The sequence below is a fragment of the Spermophilus citellus genome (assembly GCF_964194105.1).
Source record: "Spermophilus citellus genome assembly, chromosome: 9".
NCBI classification, from domain to species: domain Eukaryota; kingdom Metazoa; phylum Chordata; class Mammalia; order Rodentia; family Sciuridae; genus Spermophilus; species Spermophilus citellus.
In genome coordinates, this window is record NC_138191.1 from 105,632,313 (window position 1) to 105,654,428 (window position 22,116).

A 22,116-nucleotide genomic window follows, 5' to 3' on the forward strand; every position below is an offset into this window, starting at 1 on the left:
GGGAAGTATCTCAGTGGTATGGCAGTTGCCCATATGCAAGGCCCTAGGTTCAATGGCCAGCACAGAAAAAAAAAAAAAAAAGGGTGGGGGTGGTTAGCTATTATTGTTAGGAGAGTCCTATGTTCCTCTCTTTGCCTGCAGTCATTTCACTTGCAATAAAAAGACTGAATTTAAATGCATCTGGTTCGGTTAGTTTAAGGAGGATAGGAAGTCTCTGGGACTAAATAGGAGGAGAACAGTTCCCCTGGGAAGTTGGAGGAATAACCCTGGAACTTGTTAATTAAGATCTTGTTAATGAATCTGCTTGTTAATGGTCTATTAAATAATCACACAATGAAGTTTACCGCACAAGTAAAGCCTTTTTCAAATGCTGGCTCTTTCCAGTCTTCCTAGCCCAGCTCTGACTTCGAAAGATCTTGCCTAAGGAGCCAGCCCTTCCAAATCCTTCCAAATCTGATGCAGCCTTCTTCATCTTATCACACCAGCTTGGCTATTCCTGCAGCCTGGGAAGTTTCTCTAGGGCAGAAAGCCCTCTTTGCCTTGATTCTGTCCATCATTTCTCAGGCCAGGGAATTATGTCTCTAAGCTAAAACATTTCCCTCCAAAAAATAGGAAGAGAGCCTTGGAAGTAAAAAAAAAAAAAATAAATGAAGGCAGTCCACTTTGTTGAGAAGAAAGGCAAAGGATAAATTCCTTTCAGTGGGTGATCTGGCAAAATGGCATCTCAGTTGTCACAAATCTGTACAGAAAGTGGCCTGCCAGCCTACCTTCAAAAAAACCAACAAAAATTGAGCAACTCTGGTCCCAAACTACTGAGGGAAAATAATGCTGCAGCCAGTGCCCATAAATAGACTCTGTTCTTAGCCCAACCAGTATGGCACGATTTTAGGTTACAGAGTAGACTTGTGTTATCATTTCTGATGCAGCAACTCTATAAGGGAGGGTAGGGATTATTCACACACACACACACACACACACACACACACACACACACACACATTTCATAAGTGAGGAACTAGGGCTCACAGAAATGAAGTGGTTGACCCAGGGTCACATAGCTAGTCACTGAGCAGCCAGAGCTTCAGATTCTGTGCTCTTGTCCCATCACTGAACTGTTCCTTTATTTGCAGTCATCAATTTTAACATGTCATTGTGCTAAAGGTGCCCAGCCCTGTGCAGGATCCTGTGTGGTCCTTCAGTCTATGTCAAAGTATGGAAAACCAGCTGGCAGTCTCAGCAGAACTCGGCAGAGGAAACTGTAATCTTGGGTTCATTTATTCTCATACCCATATTGATTAAGCCAGGCATTACATGAGGAGACACATTGTATGGAGTCATACAAGGGCATAAACATGGGCCCATGGGAGAAGGACAGTAAAGCAAATATTTACAATATAATGTAATGAATGTTTTTAAAAGGTAGAATTATCCTGGGGAAAAAACAAGCACCTCCAGCTCTAGAAGCAAAGTTGATGAGGGCATCCCTCATGCACAAGTATCTGAAAGCACCTGAGCCTCAGACCAAGCCCAGTCTGTTTAACCATAGTCTGTTTAACCTTCCACCCACTGGCAGCTGCTCCCAGAAAACTTAAAACTTGAAGCAGAAAACCAGTCTGCAGGTGGTGGGGACTAATTCTGCCTCTGAGATGCCCCTACCCCTTCAACCTGTATTTATTTACAAATGAGCATCTGAATGCTTAAGGGCTGGGGAAGCTAAGAGGAGGCTAGCGGAGACAAGAAAACAGAAACAAACCCACCACCACCACAACCCCTCCACAGTCCCTTCAGGCAGCACAAACACATGAGAAGACCAGCTGCTGGCCAGAGCCCAAGGAGCACCAGGCATGCTCTGGCCTTCTCACATCTGGCTAAGCACCTCCAGCCCCTCCGCTGGGCTGCCACATAATGACAATATTGCTGCAAGAAGGCGAGGTCTAAGCATACACAGTCAGCTGATCTGCAATAAGGGAGGCAGAGAAAGAGCCCAAGGAGGAGCTGAGGCAGAGAGGGAGGACTTGAGGCAGCTGAACAGATGCTTCCCGCAGCAGGAGGCTGGGAAAGAAAGGTACTATTTGTGCCCAGAGCCTGTGTTTCCTCAATGGAATGCCATCCTGTCTCCTCTACTCACCTAGTCCTAACTCCCCTTCCTTCAAGGCCAAACTCCTCTGCAAAAACTTTCCTCCAATCCTTTCACCCTGGATGAGTGTTTCATACATCTTAAGGAACATAAGACTCGTGGGGGGAAGCTGCTTCCAAAATTCAGTGTTCCCAGGGATTCTGCCAGGACAGTCTAGTGTGGGCCCTGGGACTCTGGGTTATCCACAGCATTCTCCCCCCAATCCCCACCCACCACAGGTGATCTGAAGCAGACAGTCCTTAGATAACATGTGAGGAACCCAGCCTTGGAGCTGACTCCCTCTCTTGAAATCCTTAAGCCCTTACCATCTGTGATTTCACATTATCATTCCTTTCTCGTGTATACATCCTAACTACTCACCTTAACCATGAAGTCCTCAAGAAGAGGAAGTATGATCTCCTGTTTCTCTGATTCCCCTGCAAGCAGCACTGAGCACAAGGCTCTGCACACAGGAGCTCAGGAAATGCTCGTGGATGGAGAGAGATGATGAAGATAAGAGACCGGGGAAGGGAAACCACAACAAGGATAGCAGTGTGCACAGGCCCCGCTGGAGGGAACTGTTTTTAGTATGCCGATGTGTGCCAGACTGGAACAACCGTTTGGTTTGCCACTTTTTTCCCTTCTTCAATACTTTTGGCACTATTCATGAAAGTCAAGCCTGAGCAATGCACCTCCTGTAGGAAACTTTGCCAAGAAACCCTGCCAGGAATCCCCTGTGCTATGTAGCTTAGTTTAATGGCCAAGTGAGCACTCTAAGTCCTGAGACCTATCACGTCTCTGTACAGGGCAAAGAATAGAGCTGACCATGAACTTCAGTAAAAAGACAAAGACATTTTACCTACCTCACTAAACATCAGCAAGGGGGTGCCCTCCTTCATTCGGCAAATGGGTCTTCTGGTGGTTAAGATATCACATGTCATAAGAGAGTATTTTATAAGCAGGGCACAATGGTGCATATCTGTAGTGCTAGCAGCTCAAAAGGCTGAGGCAGGAGGATCTCAAGTTCCAAATCAGACTCAGCAACTTAGCGAGGCCCTAAGCAACTTAGCGAGACCCGGTCTCAAAATACAATATAAAACAGGCTGGGGAGGTGGCTCATGGTTAATTGCCCCTGGGTTCCACCCCCTGTACCAAAAAAAAAGAAAGTACTTTATAGTGACTTATCCTTAGAACATTACTTTAAAAGCGGGACCCTCTAATGATATTGGGCCTCAGAACCACACAAGCACCAAATGGACATTCTCAAGAATATCTGGCTATAGAATGATGTGCCTTAGAGATCCAAGGTCAGGTTTCAGATCCCAGCACAGAGATTTCTATTCTCACTTCATCACGAGCAATCCTTGGCAGTTCTGGAGTCCTTTCTTCCACTCTTGGATGTAATACTTTATCCAAAAAAGGCAAACTGCCAAGCCTAGCTCCTTTGAATAAACAATTCCTTCTTGATTTTCAGATATCAGCTTAAAGGTTGCTTGCTCCAGAAAACAACCCCTCTTAGGTAAGATTGAATACTTCTATTTCTAATCCTGTGGCATTTGCCACTTTCCCCAAGATAGCACTTTTTACCACATTCTGCTGTTGCTAACCAAACTTTCACCTCCAGTAAGGCAGAGGCTATAATCTACCTTGCTCATTGTTCCATCCCCAACACTAAGCATGGTGCCTGGAACAATGTCGGTACCCAGTAAGGGCAGCTGAATGACTAACTGGATTAATGAGCACATCAGACCCTCTACCAGTGATGGCAGCTGAATCATGCCTCATGTACTTCACCATGGTTTTATCCACTGCCACCAATAAACAGCTGAGATGAAACAGTACCATTCTTTCTGCAATACCAATATGTTCCAGAGATACATCTGGAGCTTACAGGATCACCCCAATACAGACTCCAGGAAACACTTTCCATTATCAAAGATGGATGTAATGCTCCAAAGTCAACATAATGTCACCAAGGACCTGTGAGCTATACTGGCCAAGAGTCCCAATACCAACTCTGTACTAGACTTGAAGGTATTCAAGTCACTCAACTTCTCATAAACTCAGCTTTTTCATGATGAGGGTAGTAGGCACTTCAACAACGGGCACTCTTTTTCAGTCAAGAGGAAATGACTGTATTAACCCACCCACACCATGATGGGGAGCTGGAAGGAGGAGGCAATATTTGCAACGAATCATCCTTGTGGCTAGGAAAGGGTTAAGCTCATATGTCTGGGCTCTTGTACCCGTAAATCAGCCTTGACTGCTGCTCAGTCTGAATGAAGCCCCACCAGGTTGGCTTGTCAGGAAGGAAGCCCATGAGTCCAGACTTTTGTTGTTCTAAGGATTTTTTTTTTTTTTAATTTTACTGCTCAGGAAGGAAGCTGAAGCCTAGGCCCTAACTGCAGTCCTGCTGGTTCCTTCCCCTAGCGTGTGCCACTGCCCTTACCTCTCCAGCCACCTTAGACTCCTGACTCCCATCTTTCCTCTTCTAGAATTTCTTCTTCTTTTTTTTTTTAAAGTTTTTTAGAAGATTTATTTATTTAATTAATTTTTTTTAGAGAGAGAGAATATATATATATATATATATATATATATATATATATATATATATATTAGGCAAGCGCGCTACCGCTTGAGCCACATAGATTTCTTCTTAATTATGATTTTGATATTGAGTCTAAATCCCAGAATTTTGCCCCCCCCGCCCCCCACCCCACTGTTCTGGGGATTGAACCCAGGGCCTCACACATTCCAGGCAAGTGCTCTACCACTGAGTTATATCCCCAGCTCTTTTTATCTTTTATTTTGAAACAAAGTCTTGCTAAGTTGCCCAGTGGCCTTAAATTTGTTATCCTCCTGCCTCAGCCTCCCAAGTGGTGGGCATTATAGGTAGACACTACCACTCCCAGCTACTGCCCCTTCTTTAAACACCACAAATTAAGAACATTTAGCATTTCCCATACATCTCTGTGCCTATCTGTGGGAAGGGGCCGGGAACAGGGAGAGAGCAGAATTGCCTGCTCCACAATCTGTAGGGACATTCTGTCTGCAGCAGTGAGCTGAGCTGAAGCCCTTTCCTTAAAGGGCATTAAGGAGCTGATAGAGATGAAGGTAGCAGTTGACTGGCTTCCAATGCCCATTTTTGCTACATACCTATGTGAACATAAGACTTTCTAAACATGAGCCACTCTACTGAAATACAAACTAAAACCAAGATCCTCAGGCAGAGGGTAGGTCTTTCCCACTCCCATCCTCCACTCCCCACCTCTCCCACTGACATGCAGAGTCATTCTCTGGTATTCCAAACCCCATGGGGCTTTCTTTCTACAAAGAGAAAAACACTGAGTTTATTTGTGCGCTCAGGGTAATGGACAGCCCTCTTTTACTCCTAGGAGAATGCACACAGACACTATGTGAGAGGCCTGTCCCCGCCCAACCCTGCCCTCCCTTTCCCCCAGCTAATCCTTCCCCAGGACCCCCCCCCCCCCCAACCATCACAGCCCTGCTGCTGTATTTCTCTCCTGACCTGCAAGGCCCCTTCAAGCCTGGTCCTAAGCCTCCCCCAAGCAGAGACAATCCATCATGCTGTGGGACTGTGACACACACAGATGGGGGAAGGTTCACAGATTTGTCTTACATAGGCAAGAGGGTAAAAGTGTCTGTATAACTTAAAATCTAAGGACATTTTAGAAACTCTGAGACTTCGAATTCTAATACCAGTCAAATACCATTATAGCAAATCTGACTATAGATAGCCCAAATCTCTACACTCACAAATTCTAATAACCCATTTATTTCAAACCATATCTGATAAGACAAAATTTCAGAAAAAGAAAATAACATGAGCTTGGGATTCTCTGACCTGGGGCACTGCCTAGATATCTAACTCAGTCAAGTCCCTTTCAGACTCAGAGACTCTGAGTCCCTAACTATAATATTAACTTTTTCTAAATAAAACTAAGGGAGAAGGAGGTCAGAGGGACACCAGGGCTAATCCTGGTGGATAGATGATAATGAAGGGAGGCGAAGCAGCTGGCCATCACGAAAAGGGCTTTCCAGCCTCTTTCCCTTCCTCTTTCCACATTGCCATAAGGCATGAGTGTATGTGAAAGGATCCTACATCCATGCTAGTTGTTAATGGCCCTGCATTTGACTATGTTGGTACTTCTAACAAGGAAGATTAGGCCATCAGATTGTCCTGGAAATAATAATAGTCATTATATATTGATTACTTGATGTGTGTGAGGAACCATTCTAAACATTATCTGTGTGTTTAACCTCATTCAGCTCTTTGTGAACGGCCCTTTAAGATTATATAATTCCCATTTTACAGATGAGAATACTGAGGCATGGAGACAATAAGTAAATAGCCTGGTTTCACAGAGAAAGTAAGCTAAATGGTCAAGATTAAACTACAAAGACTATACTCATAACTACTATGTTATATTGCCTTAACACCTTCAAGTTGAGGCTCAAAGGGACAAACACAGCTTTTATTCTCTTAACAGGTATTTATTATGCTAGGCCACTGACTTAGTTTAAATCAAACCCCAAAAAGAAAGGTCAAATGAGAGCAATATAGGATTAACTGGCACCTAAATGGGAATCATAAGCTGAAAATAAAGCGAAGGCCTTTCCAGAGCTGGCCCTTGTCCCCTCCCTGTGGCTTTTGGACTGTTTCTGCTGCTCTAAGATGGATGCAAAACCATAAGTCTCAGCCTGCAAATGAATTTCAGTGGAAAAAGACAACCCTCATCTGGTGAGTCACACTCAGGCTTACTGGGCTTGATTTCTCATGAGACCGAACCGAAAGGTTCCTTCTTCACCCTTGTAGCTCCAGACTTTCCTAAAGCCCTGGATCTGCTAAAGAGAATGCACTGGGCGCAGCACCACATCTCCCCTTAAAAACACAACTTCATTTCCTCTAGGTCATCTGCAATCAGAACACATTCCACAGAGAAATTTGACGGTCAAATATCTGAATTGCCAGATGGTTATATGTGTCTACAAGCCCCCATATCACTTGACTGTTTCCAGCTTCAACCAGGATATAGGCAGAAACTTTTTTTTTTTTTTAAATATACACCAAAAGCAGATTTGTATTCATGGACTCCATGATAGGGGATGCAGGAAAACTTTTGGAAAGGGGATAGACTCCAGTCTCAGATTTCTAGAAGGTAAGGGAAACAGAAGCAAATTTTATATTACTTTTTCAGTTATGAAAGATTTTTTAGTATTTTAACAATAAAAGTCTATATTTGAGAAGGGGATTTCACATATATTTTGAAAAAAACAAAACAAAACATACCTTTGTCATTATCAAAACTCAAGGCTAAATCAATTCTTCCTTTTGTTCCTCAAATCTCCACACCTTTGGGATAGCAGAGACTTACAGATTCTGTTCTGTGTGATGCCAAAGAGTGGCAAATTGGTGAAAACTTACAATAAAAACTAGATTATAACCACACCATCAATGTATTCAATACTCCAACTAAAACTTATTAAACCATTTTATATGATTTTCACTAATGCAAAAAAAAAAAAAATTTTAACACTAAAACTAAACTGTGATTAAGATAATAGAAAAGTCTGATCCACTGGGTAATGCTGGGAAAGGATGAATTACTTCTGTTTGCTTGGCTGGCATCCACCACCAGGTTTCCTGGTTCATACCACAGTCTGTCATTTCTCTAGGTCTAAAAACATAGTCCCAATTCAGGCCCTTTTCTTGGAAAAAAGCATAAGAAAGTTCTTTTGCAGAAAATGCTCCTCTGTGACCCAAAGAGAGACAGATTTACAAATCCTCACCCTGTAGTACACACTTTGAGGATAAAAACAGATTCTGTTCAACCACAAATGCCACAACTGAAATGATACTTTTTAAAAATTTCAAGGCATTTTAGCTGTCATATAGCAATAAATTATTCTTTAGTCTGCAGTTCTTCTTTCTTTAAGAGTGATAAAATGGCGCTGAGAAATGCAGTTATAAAATGTTAGAAGAGAATGTTCAAGTCCAAAAATTATTATTTGGGTGTTAAAGTCATGAGGATTTTACAATGAAATGTACCATCACTCCAAATCTCAAGTATTTATAAAGAGTACGTTCCAACATGTGCTCGGATATTCATTAACCAGATGGAGGTGGCAAATGAGTTAAAAACAAGAAAAATCATCATAAAAATATAACACCATTAAACGTATTGTCACTCCAAAACCCGAGTATTTACAAAGAACACATTTCAACGTGTGCTAATATCTATTAACCAGATGGCGGTAGTTAATAAGGGTTAAAAATAAGAAAAACCAATATAAAAATATAATTCTATTTTTCAGTTTCCTCTTCCCAGCCTAATGAGGAAAGGGGGTGGGGGAGGAGAGCAACTTTTGTTATTGGGATACAATGTGTGTTTTTTGTTTTCAAACAAAAAAGGGCCACCAAATAATCAACCTGGGGCCGCTGACCGGAAGGCAGCCCCGGAAAACTTCCCGTGGGAAGAGTTCCAGAAATTGCCCGGGACTTTAACGAGCCCCGCTGTGCTGGCTGCGAGCCTCCGACCCTCAGAGGCGACCGCGGCTCGCCTCGCCCGAATACCAGCAATCGTGCCGACTCGCCCAGCCCTGGACTTGGGAAACGTTCCCCGGAACGTTTTACAGATTTGAAAAGCTAGACGGGAAAAACATTTTGAACAGAAAGGAGAAAACCTCAAAGTCCCCGAGTACAGAGGAAAAGCCAGGTCCAGATGCGCGTGTACGCACGTCCAGCCTCCGAGTCCGCGTACCCTGGCGCCCCCTCCCTCCTCTAGCTCGCCCCCCTCCCCAGCCCTCGTCTCTCTAGGCCCCCGCCCCGCGGTCTCCCCGCGCCCGCGCCGTGCCCCCTTCACCCTCCCCACGCACCCACCTGCACCTCCCGCAGGGTCCCCCATCACCCAGGACGTCTGCATTGGGCGTGCCCCCCCTCCAGTCACACTCCCTCCCCGACCCCTCGCCCCAGTCCCCCACTCCTCTGCTCGGACGACATACAGGAAACCGACTCGGGGCTGGGTTCTTAGTGTGCGACTTGGGGGCGTGAGGACATGGATGGAGGACAGGGCGGGGGACACGACTGGCCCTCGATCTCCGCGCCGCAGGAGGGCGGCGGCGCGGGCTCTCCGGAGACCCTCGGGACAGCGCGCGGAGTTCTCGCGCAGCCTTCAAGTACGGCAGAGCGACGGCGAGGTCACCAACATTTCTGAAACCACTGGCGAGCCGCCTCGGTGGCGGCGGCTGGGGAGTCCTTTGCAAGTGAGCGAGGCGCCCACCGTGTGGCCTTGCCTCCCCTGGCCGGTCCTCACGCCTCTCCGCGCCCCCTCCCCCCAACGATCAATTACCAGCCACCCTTCTGCCGGGAGCGGCGAGGGGCTGGCTGGCGGCCGCGAGGAAACGGCAGCCCGGATCACTTCTGCATGACAATTGATGGGAGGGAGGGCGCGAGGCGAGGAGGGAGGACGGCCGCGGGTGTCCGTTTTCTCACCATGGTGATTAGGCATTCCGGCCGTGCGAGGAGGCAGCCGCCGAACAGCGGCGCGCTGTGGAGCGAGGGCAGGGGAAGAGAGCGGGAGCGAGAGCTAGAGCGAGCCCAGGCGCCCGGCGAGCGGCGCGCCGAGCTGAGCCAAGCCAGGCCAGATGGCTCTGCAGCCATCAGGGACCGCTCCCGTCCAGCCCGGCCCCACTTTAGCTGTGCAAACATTTCTTTATCCCAACAAGACAATTAAACCCAGCAGCATGAAAAGGAGTCTCCATGACTGTGTTGGGAGTGAACAACCAGAAACCACACACATCACAGGAGTTCTTGGCCCCGGGGAGAAAGGGGGGAGAGCAGGGGAGCAGCTGAGCTGGGCTAGGTCTGGGCAGTCAGGACAGAGGGAACCATCTGACCCCTCTCCTCCGATGATTTGCTGACCCTTTCACACTGTTCATCTGCTTCAGCTGCAATCCAGAGGTGGCGCCTGGTGACCTTGGAACTGCCTCCAAACATTCTCCACACCCCAGACTAACATCTCTGCCCACCCAGTCCCATAGCCCTTGGAAGGTAGTCCACTAACATCATCCCCATGATGTCAGCCAGCCCTCCTCATTTCAGGCCGTCCTTGGCCTGAGAGCTCAGTGTATTCTCAGGACATAGGGTCTTCAATGACAACATGCCTTTATAAAGATACATCTCAGAGTACAAGAAACCATCTCCTACTCAGGGCTTTTGGGACCTGAGAATAGTTTTTCAAATATATCAAAGATGAGAGCAAAGCAAAATATCCAGGAATTGTTTGGAGCCATCAGCTTTCCTGCCTACCTGTGAATCTGCCTGACCAGAGGAAGGGCCAAGGAAGAGGGCCAAGTAAAGCCACTTATGGTCAGTGCCCAGTGCCCCTCCCTGGGGTGAGCCAGAAAGCAGGCCAGTCCCTGCTCCATGGGGACAGTTCTGGGCCTTCTCAGTCCTGAGGTGAGCACACATACTAGCCAACTCCAATTTGGGCTGAATGGATAGCGGGCTGGCCAAAGACTTGTGTCACCCAGCAGGAGTCTGGGCACAGGGGAGATCTAAAGAGAACCATCAGGAGATGCACATGACAAAGCCAGAGTGTTGAGGGGGTAATAAGTGTATGGATTACAGCACAAGGCAGCAGACAGTACTTACCTTCTCTTTTGTTGTAAAGTTTCCTTAATGAGGAATGTTTATTTTAAAGGCCCTGGGAAACATATCTGTAGATGCTTCATATGTAAGACACAATAAGGACTATCTGTAATTGGTCCATAAATTTCAGCATCCTTTCCCTGGACAAGAAACCTTGGGGACTGGTTCAGGGAGTGACAGACAATAAACTGGAGTTACCTCAGTCCTCTTCCTGGGGAATTATGAATCCTCCATGAAGGGCTCCTCACAAAACACTTCTCCCCTTTTCCAGGGCAAATAAGTCAGTCCTGTAGAGCAAAGGCTTCCTGTTCCTTAGAGCCCAACACCTACCTCAGGATCACTTGGGATGCCAGGTAGATGGAAAGGCAAACAAACTGGAATCATCTACTGGAGAGAGGATATTTTACCCAAATAGCTATATTTCCATCTTCAAAAAATGCATGTTTGATCACAAAAGAAATTCTGCCTATCAGTACCCAGAATTAAGGAATCAGTGCTTGTGTATTACACCATGCCTGCAGGACCCTCTTAAAAGGCGTTCATTCACATGTGGACATATCTGCATATGGATGTAGTGTGTGAGCAGAGGGTGGCTGCAACAGTAAAAGCTGTCAGTGTTTCCATTATAAAACTGATTTTGCAGTGACCTAAAACTCAAGTCATAAAACTTGTACTCTGAGGAAGGACGTACACACCCCCATTTTCACATCCCCCCCATTCCCAACAAAGCTCTAAAATTAACACTTACTTAGAGTTTTACTGTTGTTTTTTAATTAAAACATTTCTTACATTTTATGAAAACATTTTATTTATATAAAAAGAACTGAAAAATAAATCAACCATCAGAAATTAATTCTAGATTTTAATAATAAAAAACCTAAAGTATACATGATTCATTTTGGCAATCCTGGGAAAAGCACTGTATCCTCCACGGTTTCTCCTCTCTTCCCCCCTCCCCATCCCCCATCACTGTCCCATCTGCCCCTGAAGCTCCTTTCTCCCTTTGGAAGCAGTCTTGTATACTGTCACTCGATTATCTGAGAAATATTACTTATTTCAAACGGTTCTGTAGGGAGGACCTGAAAGGCATCTAGTGGGAATAATCAGGCCTTCTAAAGGCCCTTAAATATGTATTTACATAAAACAGACCATAAATATTCCGACACACGTTGGCATATGACAAGAGCCAAGAAGGTTGCTACTGACTTTGTCATAGTGCTTCTTTAACCCTTCCTTGCAGGGAATGTTTCTCTTGCCTTCCAAAAAACTCAAAAATCAAAAGCACAGATGTTGCCTAGTCCAACCCTTCAAAGGCTGCTATCCAATCTAAGGCAAAGAAATGAAAAAGGAGGATGAATCCAGGACTAGCACAGGGTGACAGTCTCCTCTTCACTTGGCACCTTTGTGTCTGGTTAAAGATTAGTCACAAATGCAACTCTAGTTAATAATGTGGGTGTGTACAAACAGCCTGCACTCATAGATACTCCCATAGGTATAATGTCTACACCCAAGAAAAGGAGAACACAAAGTACTCCATAAGGGAAGCATATTTTAAACAAATAAAAAGGGAAGGAACTCCAATTTATATAACATGACAATTTGAAATAAAGAAGTTTCCCCACCCTTCCGATCAGAATCTCATTAATTTCAAGGTCAGAATTCCATTTCACTTTGGGAGACAGATTCATTTAATTTTTCTCCACCCAGGCGTATTCCTGTGTGAGGGATCCATCTCCATGGGGGAATGGCACTACCACACAATGCAAACCAGGCAAACAGAAGAGTTATGGCTTTGACACTCGGAGGGGAATGGATATCCACAGCTATGAGTTCTGACTTGACTAACAAGCTTCTGCCTGCTCTGAGAGTCTGACACGGGTTTGGGCTAAAAAGACAGCAAATGGAGACAAGCTGGATCTGTTAGGTGAGAAGAAAGGAATCATGATCTCTAGATGTTACTTTGTAGCATATTCGTTTTGAGAAGATTTCATTTTCAACTTGGACTTGGAGGAAAAAAGGGTCAGAACCCTAACCCAGGGCACTTTTAGCCAGAGGTCAGATTACAGCTAACTTTGATCACTTACATATCCCGTTAACAAATAAAAAGTAAAAGTAAATAAAACAAAAACAAAAACAGATCAACATAATACCAACACCTGTCCAGCAGGTATATTCAGAAGCAGGATCAAAATACACAGGAGTCGACAGAAAGTCAACAGAAAGGCTCGAAAGCCCAAGTGTGAGAACCACACTAGCAGTTGTGCTGTCATGTAGCAGCCTTCTCCCTTAAGTGGGGAGGTCTCCAGCTTACAGACGCTGACATAAAAGACACACTAGTAACATATTTCAAAACCAAAGAGCGATGGATTTACAAGGCAGGTTGATTTTATGATGACTTTTATTGAAAAGGTACGCTGGGTTTAGGCAGATGCCTTTTAGCGCAGGAAAGTTAACACAGTGCCTAATTCAAGGAGACAGCCTGAGGAAGCAGTGCCGACAGGGGAGAGAGCTGCAATGTCTCTATTACTCTCCTCGGCATCATAAAGAGAAGAGAAAAAAATGGTATTCGTGTTGGTGGTTATAGAGAGGACAGGAGTACAAAAAACTAGAGAAGAGGGGAAAGCAAACCTCAGATGTAGTTTTCTTAAGAAAATAAAATGAAGCAAATCTCAGAACAAAGGGTTGGGTGGGAAAACACCCTCAGTTCATAAATTCTCACCAGGCTTGAAGAAAACTGCTCTGTCTACCCACAGCCCAAAAGCTTCAAAACACAATTATTTTCTGATTATATCAGAGCAGAAGATTGCAAGGTTCAGCACTCTAGTCTACAAGTTCCAAATAAAGCTGTAGTTTCAACAATATGAGTGTAGCCAGAGCCCAACAAGGTTCTTGGAGAACATGAGAAAAGCCATTTTCTAAGCAGAAATTAATAATAGCTGTGAACATCAACTATGGAGCAGTCACACAGGTCAACCGTGTCTAGTCCTAAAAGTGAGCCCCAGGATAAGCGTCCAGCAAACCTGTCAAATCCCAAGAGAGGTCGGCTTTCCAGCCTTGCGAGCGCAAGGAAAACACAGCTGTTTGAAATGCTTTATGGTGATTGACGACACCTTTGTCCTTCTCTGAAAAATAGCCTGATGTGGACAAGGGCTGAGAGTTGTGAAAATAAAATCACGTGGAGTCTGCTGGCTGTGATACAATGGAAAAACTAAAAAATAATACTGCAATCAGAGAGCCATAATGAGACCAGCAAAAAAGAGGAAGGATGGACAAGTTTTTCAGGCCTCCCAAATTCCCTGGGAACCTACACTTTCTAATGAAATGACCTTCACTCCAGTGTATATATGGCACCCTCTTCATTCCACAATCCCCAGAAGAAGCAAGCCAGATCCAGGAGATAAAGCAGTGCTGAGGCCAATCTGCCTCTGGCTACTTTCATAAAAACACTTTCTATAAGAACTATCAGTGCTCATTGGTGAGAGACAAATAAATGTTAGCACTCCATAGCTATCGCAAGGGAAGTGGTTGACCCTTCCCATCACTAGGAGCATGCACAATGCCGCCGACCTGTTGAACACTACTGGGAGGCAGGGCTAACTGGGGGTGAGGGAGGGCTCCAACCAAAGTACTTACATCTGTCATTCCGATCCTCTGGGCTAGATGAGGCTTCCCGATCAGAAATGAGGCCAGAGACCGCAAAAATCTTCTTCCCAGTGTCATCAACCTTAAGTGAACCGGGGGAACTAGATGGCAGCTGTGTCCCAAAGTCATATTCCTTGCCATCTGCATCTGAGAAGCGCAGGTGGGGAGACTCTGTGTCATGGCAGTTCTTAAGTCGCTTGGCCGGTGTAAAGGCTGACTGATAGCTCTCCCGGTCCTCAGTGGAAGCAAAGGGACGGAAAGCCCCCACACCACTATGATTCAGCATACTGATTGGGGTGCAATCTAGATTTGGGGGAGCAAACTGGGGGTGCAGATGTAGTAAGGAAGGGGGAAAATCACGATTGGCAAAAGTGCCTGGCACTCCACCTTGCCGATGGTACATAGAGGCAAAGGTGTAGGAACCATTGGTGAACGGAATATGCACATCCTTGTCTACTGAGACAGGTACACCAAAGGGTCGTGGCTGCTGACAAGGAATGGAAGCATCCCGGCTGGCCTCAGCCGTGGACGCGAGGACCATCAATGCTGGGGATGCCAGAGGGTTGGGAAGGTAGGATGAGTTCTCCATCTTGAAGGCTGCCCGGTGTAAGTCCATCGGAGTCTCTTTCAATGGCTGGTGTCACACAAGAAGCAGTCTTCCCTGGGAGGGAGGCCAAGCGGCACCTTGGATCAGGGCAGGGAATATTACTGGGGAATCATGCCCTTCTAAGACCTGCAGAAACAGCAAAGAGAAAAAAAGAGGGAGGAGGAAAGTCAGGGGGAGGAAAAAAAGGGAAACCCCAAGTGATCGAAACACCATCCTTCTGGCTTACAGATGCTCGGGCAAGAGACACCACAGGCTTTAGGAGCCAGTGGGCAGCAGCAGCAGACCATTTTCATTCAGGAAAATCAATAGACAACTTACTGTGATGTACGCGTAGCTGACTTTGGTCCCTACACGTTCCGGGTGAAATGCGCCTGAGCCCAGGAAAGAAAAAAAATCATAAAACCTCCAAATACAATATTCCCTGAGCAAATGAGCTTTGGAAGGCCAAGTCACCCAGTAGATTGCGGGGGGGGGGGGGTGGTGTCTATATTTTAAAGGGCTTCCACCACATACCCTAGTCATGGCAGGCCTGATGTTCAGAGGCTAGGTTCTGCTTATGATTTCTCACATCTCCTTCCTCTCTTTATCTTCCCTAACAACGCCCAGATACTGAAAAAACCCTTATATCAAGCACACCTAGATCAGGAACATCTGTACAGATTAGTGGGTACAAACTGTACATGTGACTTGATCATACCCATTGGCATGTACATAAACATATATCTCTGTGTATCATCTAAGACTGTTTCCAGAAAGAAGTAGCAACATCATAGCAGCAACATCATTTTTGATGCACACCCCTCTCAAATCACACAGCCTTCCTATTCCTCTTTTCTGAGAAGGAACAAAACCTTCATCAATAAAATGCCTGGCGTCTCTAATAATATTTAAAAACATAATGGGTGCCTTTGGCATATGCTCTCCACAAGCGTTTGTCTTCCAGGGGCAGCAAAGAACGGATTGGTAATTTTTTTAGTTACTAATGCACTCACTCCTAAGTAGATTTGTAAACTGCCTTGGATTTGCCATTAACATTTAGAGTAAAATGTTAACAAAATTTCTGACTTATTTTGCTCTGCTTATTGGCCTGGTCAGAGTTGATGTCCAATAAAGGCCCCCCAGAACAAACTGGAGTTCAGACAGACTTCTTTTGGTTTACCTTGTAAATTTAGGTTGTAGTTTTCATAGCCACTGATTGGGTTTCAGAATTTATATTGAGTGGGGGTTGGGGGAAAGGGCTATATATCAAAAGCCAGGAAAAGATAGACTTATTAGCTTCAAAAATATATACACTAAGTAGAAACTGAAGGAAACTCAAAGTGTAACCCCAAATCACCACCTGCTACAAAGAATAACCTTTAAATTGAGAGACAGAAATAAAACTGACACCCCCCTCTTTAAAAACCCACTTCCATAATGTAGTCTCTTTGGTATTCCCTCAAATAGAGAATCCTCAGTTAAACTGCAGATGAATCCTCTCCGCTTAATGCAGTGCAAAGAGAGTATTTCCTTCTCTCATCCTGTAGCAGACGTGTCAATGACTGTTATTAATTGGGAAGATGAGTGGACACCATCAGACTGCTTCCTCATTTGGCATCTTTCCTTATAGACATCATTGCTAAATTACCAGATTATGTATCTCACATTAACGGATTTTTCTCTCTTCCAAATTTTAAATAACTTTCCTGTCAAGTTATAGCAGTGCAGGGAATCTTCTGCCAAGGACAGCCAGTTAGCCTGACAAGTCTGGGAATCCGGTTCTTGGCTGTTTTCAAGTCAGATTAATGGTCATACAACATGGATGCTCTGAAAGTGGATCTAGGGGGTTTCCAAGGGTTCTAAGCAGCTCTTCACAACCAAAATAAATAACTACAAGTCTATCCACAAACCATAGTATGTGAGGCTGGCTGGAGAAAAGGACAAACTTAATATACTGGGGGTCTGGCAAAAATGTTTCTTCCCCAAAATAACTACCCCCAGGATTCACTTTCTATTTTTGCTTCCTGGATCACCTCATTATAATAAATGAGTTTCATAAATTAATAATCTGGTGACAGCATCGGACACTCCAATAGAACACAGTGAATCACTCAAACCTGCTTATTCATTTGAAAACTTCATTATACCGAAAATAAATCAACAATATTTTTCCAGACCACATCTCTTTTACTCCACTGTGTGGGCGTTGGTCTCTGAGGGGGAGGAGGGGTGTTTTTTCTTTTCTCTTTTCTTTCTCCCCCCTCCTCACATTAACAACTTGTATAGATGAGGCTTCAGCAGACCACAGTCATTATGAAAATCTATAGTTAATACACTCCCAATGTCAAAATGTCATGGGTTTAAACACAGAACCCAAAATAAGAAAACTAACTGACCCTCTTAATTAAAAAAATATGGATTGTAAGATAATCAGCTTGATGGAGCATTTGGGTGACTGTAAAGAACCGGGCAGAGGGAAAGTAAGTAACTGTTACTTTTCTGCCTCTATGCTGATTTTTTTTAATTTAGCACTTCGTGCAAATCCAGATTAAAATAACTCCAGCTATTGATCCGAGCAGTGGAATTGACATTAATTTTAGTTCACTTCTCACTTTGCAAAGGGATCAATAGGAAGTAATAACAGCTGACATCCCCGCTGAAAGGAGGAGAAAGAAGGGCTGAAGACAGAAATCGAAAAGCAACCAAATAAATCATCAGCTACTTTTCCACGGCATCAGACAAACTCCAAACAGATTGCAAAAAGTCTTTGTTGAATTAACTAAACAAGGAGGAGGGATCAATCCACGAAGCTAAATAAATTGTCTGGCAGGCAGTGAGGTTGGACAGAGGGACCAACAAATATTGAGTTTTAAAAATCTCAAATCCTTGACGTGATGGGTTTTGGTTCAGTTCTGTGTGTGTGGGAGTTTGTTTCTTAAATCACACACCCGACCCTGGTTTAAAGTGATTACAAGACGCCAGCTAACTGAATAATTAGTGAGATTACTAATTGCGTGGTTAAACATGCCAGAACCAAGACAAATGAAACGAAGAAGCCGGCATTTGGAACGTGAAAATGTCTGAGACTGGGCTGATGAGCAGCGCTCCGCGCTCTCCGGCGCGAACTAACCACTTTCGCACAGAAAAACTGAAAGCCAGAAAGTCCCAGAGAGTGGGCTATCTCCCACCCTTGTCCAGGGTCTGGGCTTCCTGACCCTCGCCCAGGATCGGCGTAGGAAGAAGCCGTGTTGCTGCTGTTGCTGTTGCTGCTACTGCTGCTGCTGCTGCTGTTGCTGCTGCTGCTGCTGCTGCTGCTGCTGCTGCTGCTGCTGCTATTAGGAGCCAAACCCACTTGCAAATGACTGCCACAAAGCAAGCTGCAAAGGGCTCTCTCCTGGAGCCGAGCTCAGGGCGCCCACCAAACTACCGACTCTGCTGGCAATTAAAATACACACACAACACTCCTCTGCTTATAACAACAGGTGACATTTTTGTGGTCTCTGAACCGTTTCCAAAAGCCAGGACTTAAAATATAGAACAAATTAAACGATATTTTTCCTTTGCATAAATAAACTTTTAAAAAATTAACAGGCAACTTAAAAAGCAAAGAACAATGGAAAGTGAGGCCAGAGTAGTTGGGGGTTGTGAAGAACGCAGGAAAGATTTTTTTTTAAGTTCACAGACTTCGCTTAAAGAGAATTCCCCCCCCCCGCCCCAACCCCGCACACCAAATGCCCAGGGGGTATTTGGAAACACCGCCCTAACAGAAATTTTACCACCACACGCGAAAACTCTGGGAGCATAAGGCTAATACGGTTCTCAGGCTATGGCCGACGCCTAAGGTTCAGACAAGGCTGGGTATCAGCCCCCCATTTGGATCAGGACCCAGGCCCTGCTTGGCTAAGGGTTGCGAATCCGAGACAACCGGACCGGTCGGATTGTGAGGAGCCGCGGGGATGCCCGCTGAGATAGCGGGTGCACAATTCAGCGGGTTAGAGTCATGACCCGGAAAAACCATCTCTTTTGGGGAAAACGGGGAAAGACGAGATGAAGGCGAAGACTACATAAACTTGGGGCCATCGTTCAGCCGAGCCCACCCACCATTCGTTGGCCTGACTTCTCTCTCCAGCTCTTGGTTGCCTTTGTACAAACAATACTTTACAGCCCAACAACCTCCGCATGGAAACAATTTGCTTTAACTTTGGGGAACCAAGGTGCCGGTTTCTCAAAAGCAAAGAAGCCCAAGGGGCTCTGGTCCACAGCCGCGCAAGGCCTCGGGGCAAGGTCTCCAAGCACTCTGCCTTCGAGCAAAGTCCAAGGACCTGGAGCCCCTAAACAGCCCCGCCCCGAGGGTCACCCGGGTCTCGTCGCCGCTTCAGCGGGCAGCAACGGGCTCCTCCACTCTACTTTCGTGCAAATGCGGACGAGTGTGGGGCTGCCGCGTTCCGGGACAGCGGGCGTGGGGAGCCGAAGGGAGGGTTTTGCCCTCTGCGCCACCGCCGCCGAGCCGCCGCACCCGGCGCGGTTAGCAGAACAGGTGTGTGTCCCGGCTCGCTCCGCTCCCAGCCCCGGTCCGGTCGGTCACCGGCGGAGGGGCGCCGCCCTGTCCTCGGCCTTCCCCCACCTTTCCCCAGAGCGTAGCGAGCTAACTCACTCCACTTTTGCCGGGTCTTCGCAAGCCAGGAAGAGATCCGAACCGGAGATGCCCGGAGCGCTTTTCCTCGACGCTCTTTCAGTCTTTCCCTCTTTGCTCATTTTCCCTTTGCGGGAAGAGCTGGAGAGACGGAAAGAGGAGGAGGCCCGGCAAGGCACAGGGCCCCTGCCCGCTCTACTCCCCCAGTCCCACTCGCTGCTTCCTCACTGCCCGTCCTTTTTTCTTTATTTTTCTTTACTTTCCGCATTGCCCCTCAAGCCGAGTCTGGCGCGGGGGCAAGAGGCAAGACGTGGTTGCTGGGCAGCGTGGGCAAAGAGCGCCGGTGTTTTCCCTCTCTGCTGCTCCCGGGACAAGGAGGCGGCGCAGGCATGAGACCTCGGACAAGCCCGGCCCTCCAGGCAGGCCTGCTCCCCATCCCGATGGCCCTGGCCCTATGCACCCACCCGGTGTGACGCGCACTGAATCCGCGGCCCAAGCCACGGTCTTCGGCTAGAGCTGCGGCCAGGGCCTGAGAAAGCAGTACGTTCTTAAAGGGAAGCGGGGGCTTGTCCTTTGCCTCTGGGCAGCCCGAGACCCTGCTACCTCGGGGCTTCCGCATGCCCTCGCCGGCCACAGTCACCCAGGCATCGAGCTCTCGTAGGGGCTCCTAGAGCCAGGGATAAACTGGACATCTCCTTGAATGGCCTCACCACCGTGGGCGGCCTCGCCCAGGGGGCCACACGGAAGCTCTCCGCCCAAGTTTGTTGTGCCCTGGAAGAAAAGGCTTTCTCTTACAAAGCACAAAGGCGAAACGCCCAGGCCGAGCCCTGAAAAGCCCCGGGTTGCGGGGGGGCGGGAGGGGACGCCAGAGGCTCCGGAGCGCGGTGGCGGGCCGGACTCCGGGCGGGGAAGGTCGCTCTGCCCAGGCTGAAGAGCGCGGCGGCGGTGGCCGCAGGACTGCAGCGACCGGCGTGCTCTCTGAAAAGTTTTGTTCTCAAGTCGGAAGAAGAGAAATTGTTACTCAGTTTAAGGCAGGTCTAAGATAAAAATAACACTACAAAAAGAGCAACGGCGCCTGAGTCTGCACGATCATCCTCCCTTCTCCACTCCTTACAGCTGCTGGGTGAGGGGTCCTGATCCCCAAAATCCCGGGGGACCCCACGGATTGGGCTGCTCTAAGGCCAGGCAGGTCCACCCCAGCGAAGCCGGGAGTTTACCGGTTGCATTTAGAACAGTCCACCTCTGTGCCAGCACCTGCCTCCTACCATCGGCAGAGGATTCCCCTCACCCCACCCGCCTCCTTCCACACCTTCCACACCCGCCTCCGCTAGAAAAAAAAGTAAGCCAAGCCTCTGGGGACCCCTAGAATCCCCAGCTTCTCCTTGGATACCCCACTCGGCAGGCGGTGTGTTGTGTGGGAGCGGCCAGGATAGTGTCTCAACGGATCTCCCCTTCCTTAACCCTCCCGAAGCCTCCGGCTCCCCACTGAGTACCACCCAGCCCCAGCCCGGGACCCGCCGGAAATCACCGCGGGATACACCGGAGAGCCCAGCAAGAGGGCATTCTTGCGATCGACCCAAACAAAGTGGAAATGGGGCTTATTAGAACATGGAGAAAAGGAGTCCTGCTCCTTTCTCTTGGCTGTCCCCTCACCCACCCTACTAGTCCAATTCCCGCGTCTGGTCCCTCCCCCTTGCACCCCCCAAATAAAACACATTAAGGAAAACTCAAGACGGAAAGTTTGAGTGAGGCAGCGCACAGAGCGCGCCGGGCACCGACGCCGGGAGGCTTCGTCGCGAGGATCTAAGACGCGCCAGTGCAGGTCCCAGCCTCTGCCCCTATCGTGGGGGAGCCGCCCGAATCCCTAGGAGACCGACCCGGAAAGTTAGCCAGGTTCCTGAGCAACGCGGCCGCCCTCGCACCCACCCCTCTTATGTACGCACACACATCCACACCTCCTTCTGATCTCCATACTTGCCGTGGAAATTCCTGGGAAGAACGATCGCACTTTTCAGGACACTGAGGGAAGAAGGCGGAGAGTGTGGTGCATGAAAAGTCCCGGGTGCGCAGAGCCGGCGGAGGCAGCGGCGGCGGCGGCGGCGGCAGCGGCAGCAGCAGCAGCAGCAGGCGGCTGGCCCCGGGTTTGTGCTCGCGAGCTGCCTGGGATTGCATGTACAGATCAAGAGACTCGGTTGGTGTGAGAGAAGGAGCAGTGCTGCCTCTCAGCGCTGGCTCTAATCAGTGAATGAGCCTCCACTCTCTCAGGGACTCGGAGGCGCACACATACACACGCGCGCGCGCGCACACACACACACACACACACACATACACGCACATTCTCTCACACTCACACACATACAGGCACTCTGAGCACTGAATACATTAGGGCACTAAGGGACTCTGGGAAATGGAGTCCAGACCCAGGGAACTCCTGAAGAATAGACCCGCTGGCCCTTAAGAAAGGGCTC

General features: G+C 47.3%; 1 protein-coding gene across 1 annotated transcript in view; it reads right to left on the reverse strand.

The window, feature by feature from the left end:
• LOC308655554 (E3 ubiquitin-protein ligase RNF220-like) overlaps positions 1 to 21,020 on the reverse strand; it is a gene marked incomplete at its 3' end in the record, with an annotated part of 204,243 nt that extends 183,223 nt beyond the window's left edge. Inside the window, exons 1-2 of the mRNA XM_081305624.1 lie at positions 20,113 to 21,020; positions 14,421 to 15,162 (exon numbers count right to left, since the gene is read on the reverse strand). Coding sequence (XP_081161750.1) covers positions 14,421 to 15,045 — 625 coding nt within the window. The 5' untranslated portion in view covers positions 15,046 to 15,162; positions 20,113 to 21,020. The remainder of the gene's footprint in view (positions 1 to 14,420; positions 15,163 to 20,112) is intronic.
• Between the last annotated feature and the right edge of the window lie 1,096 nt (positions 21,021 to 22,116).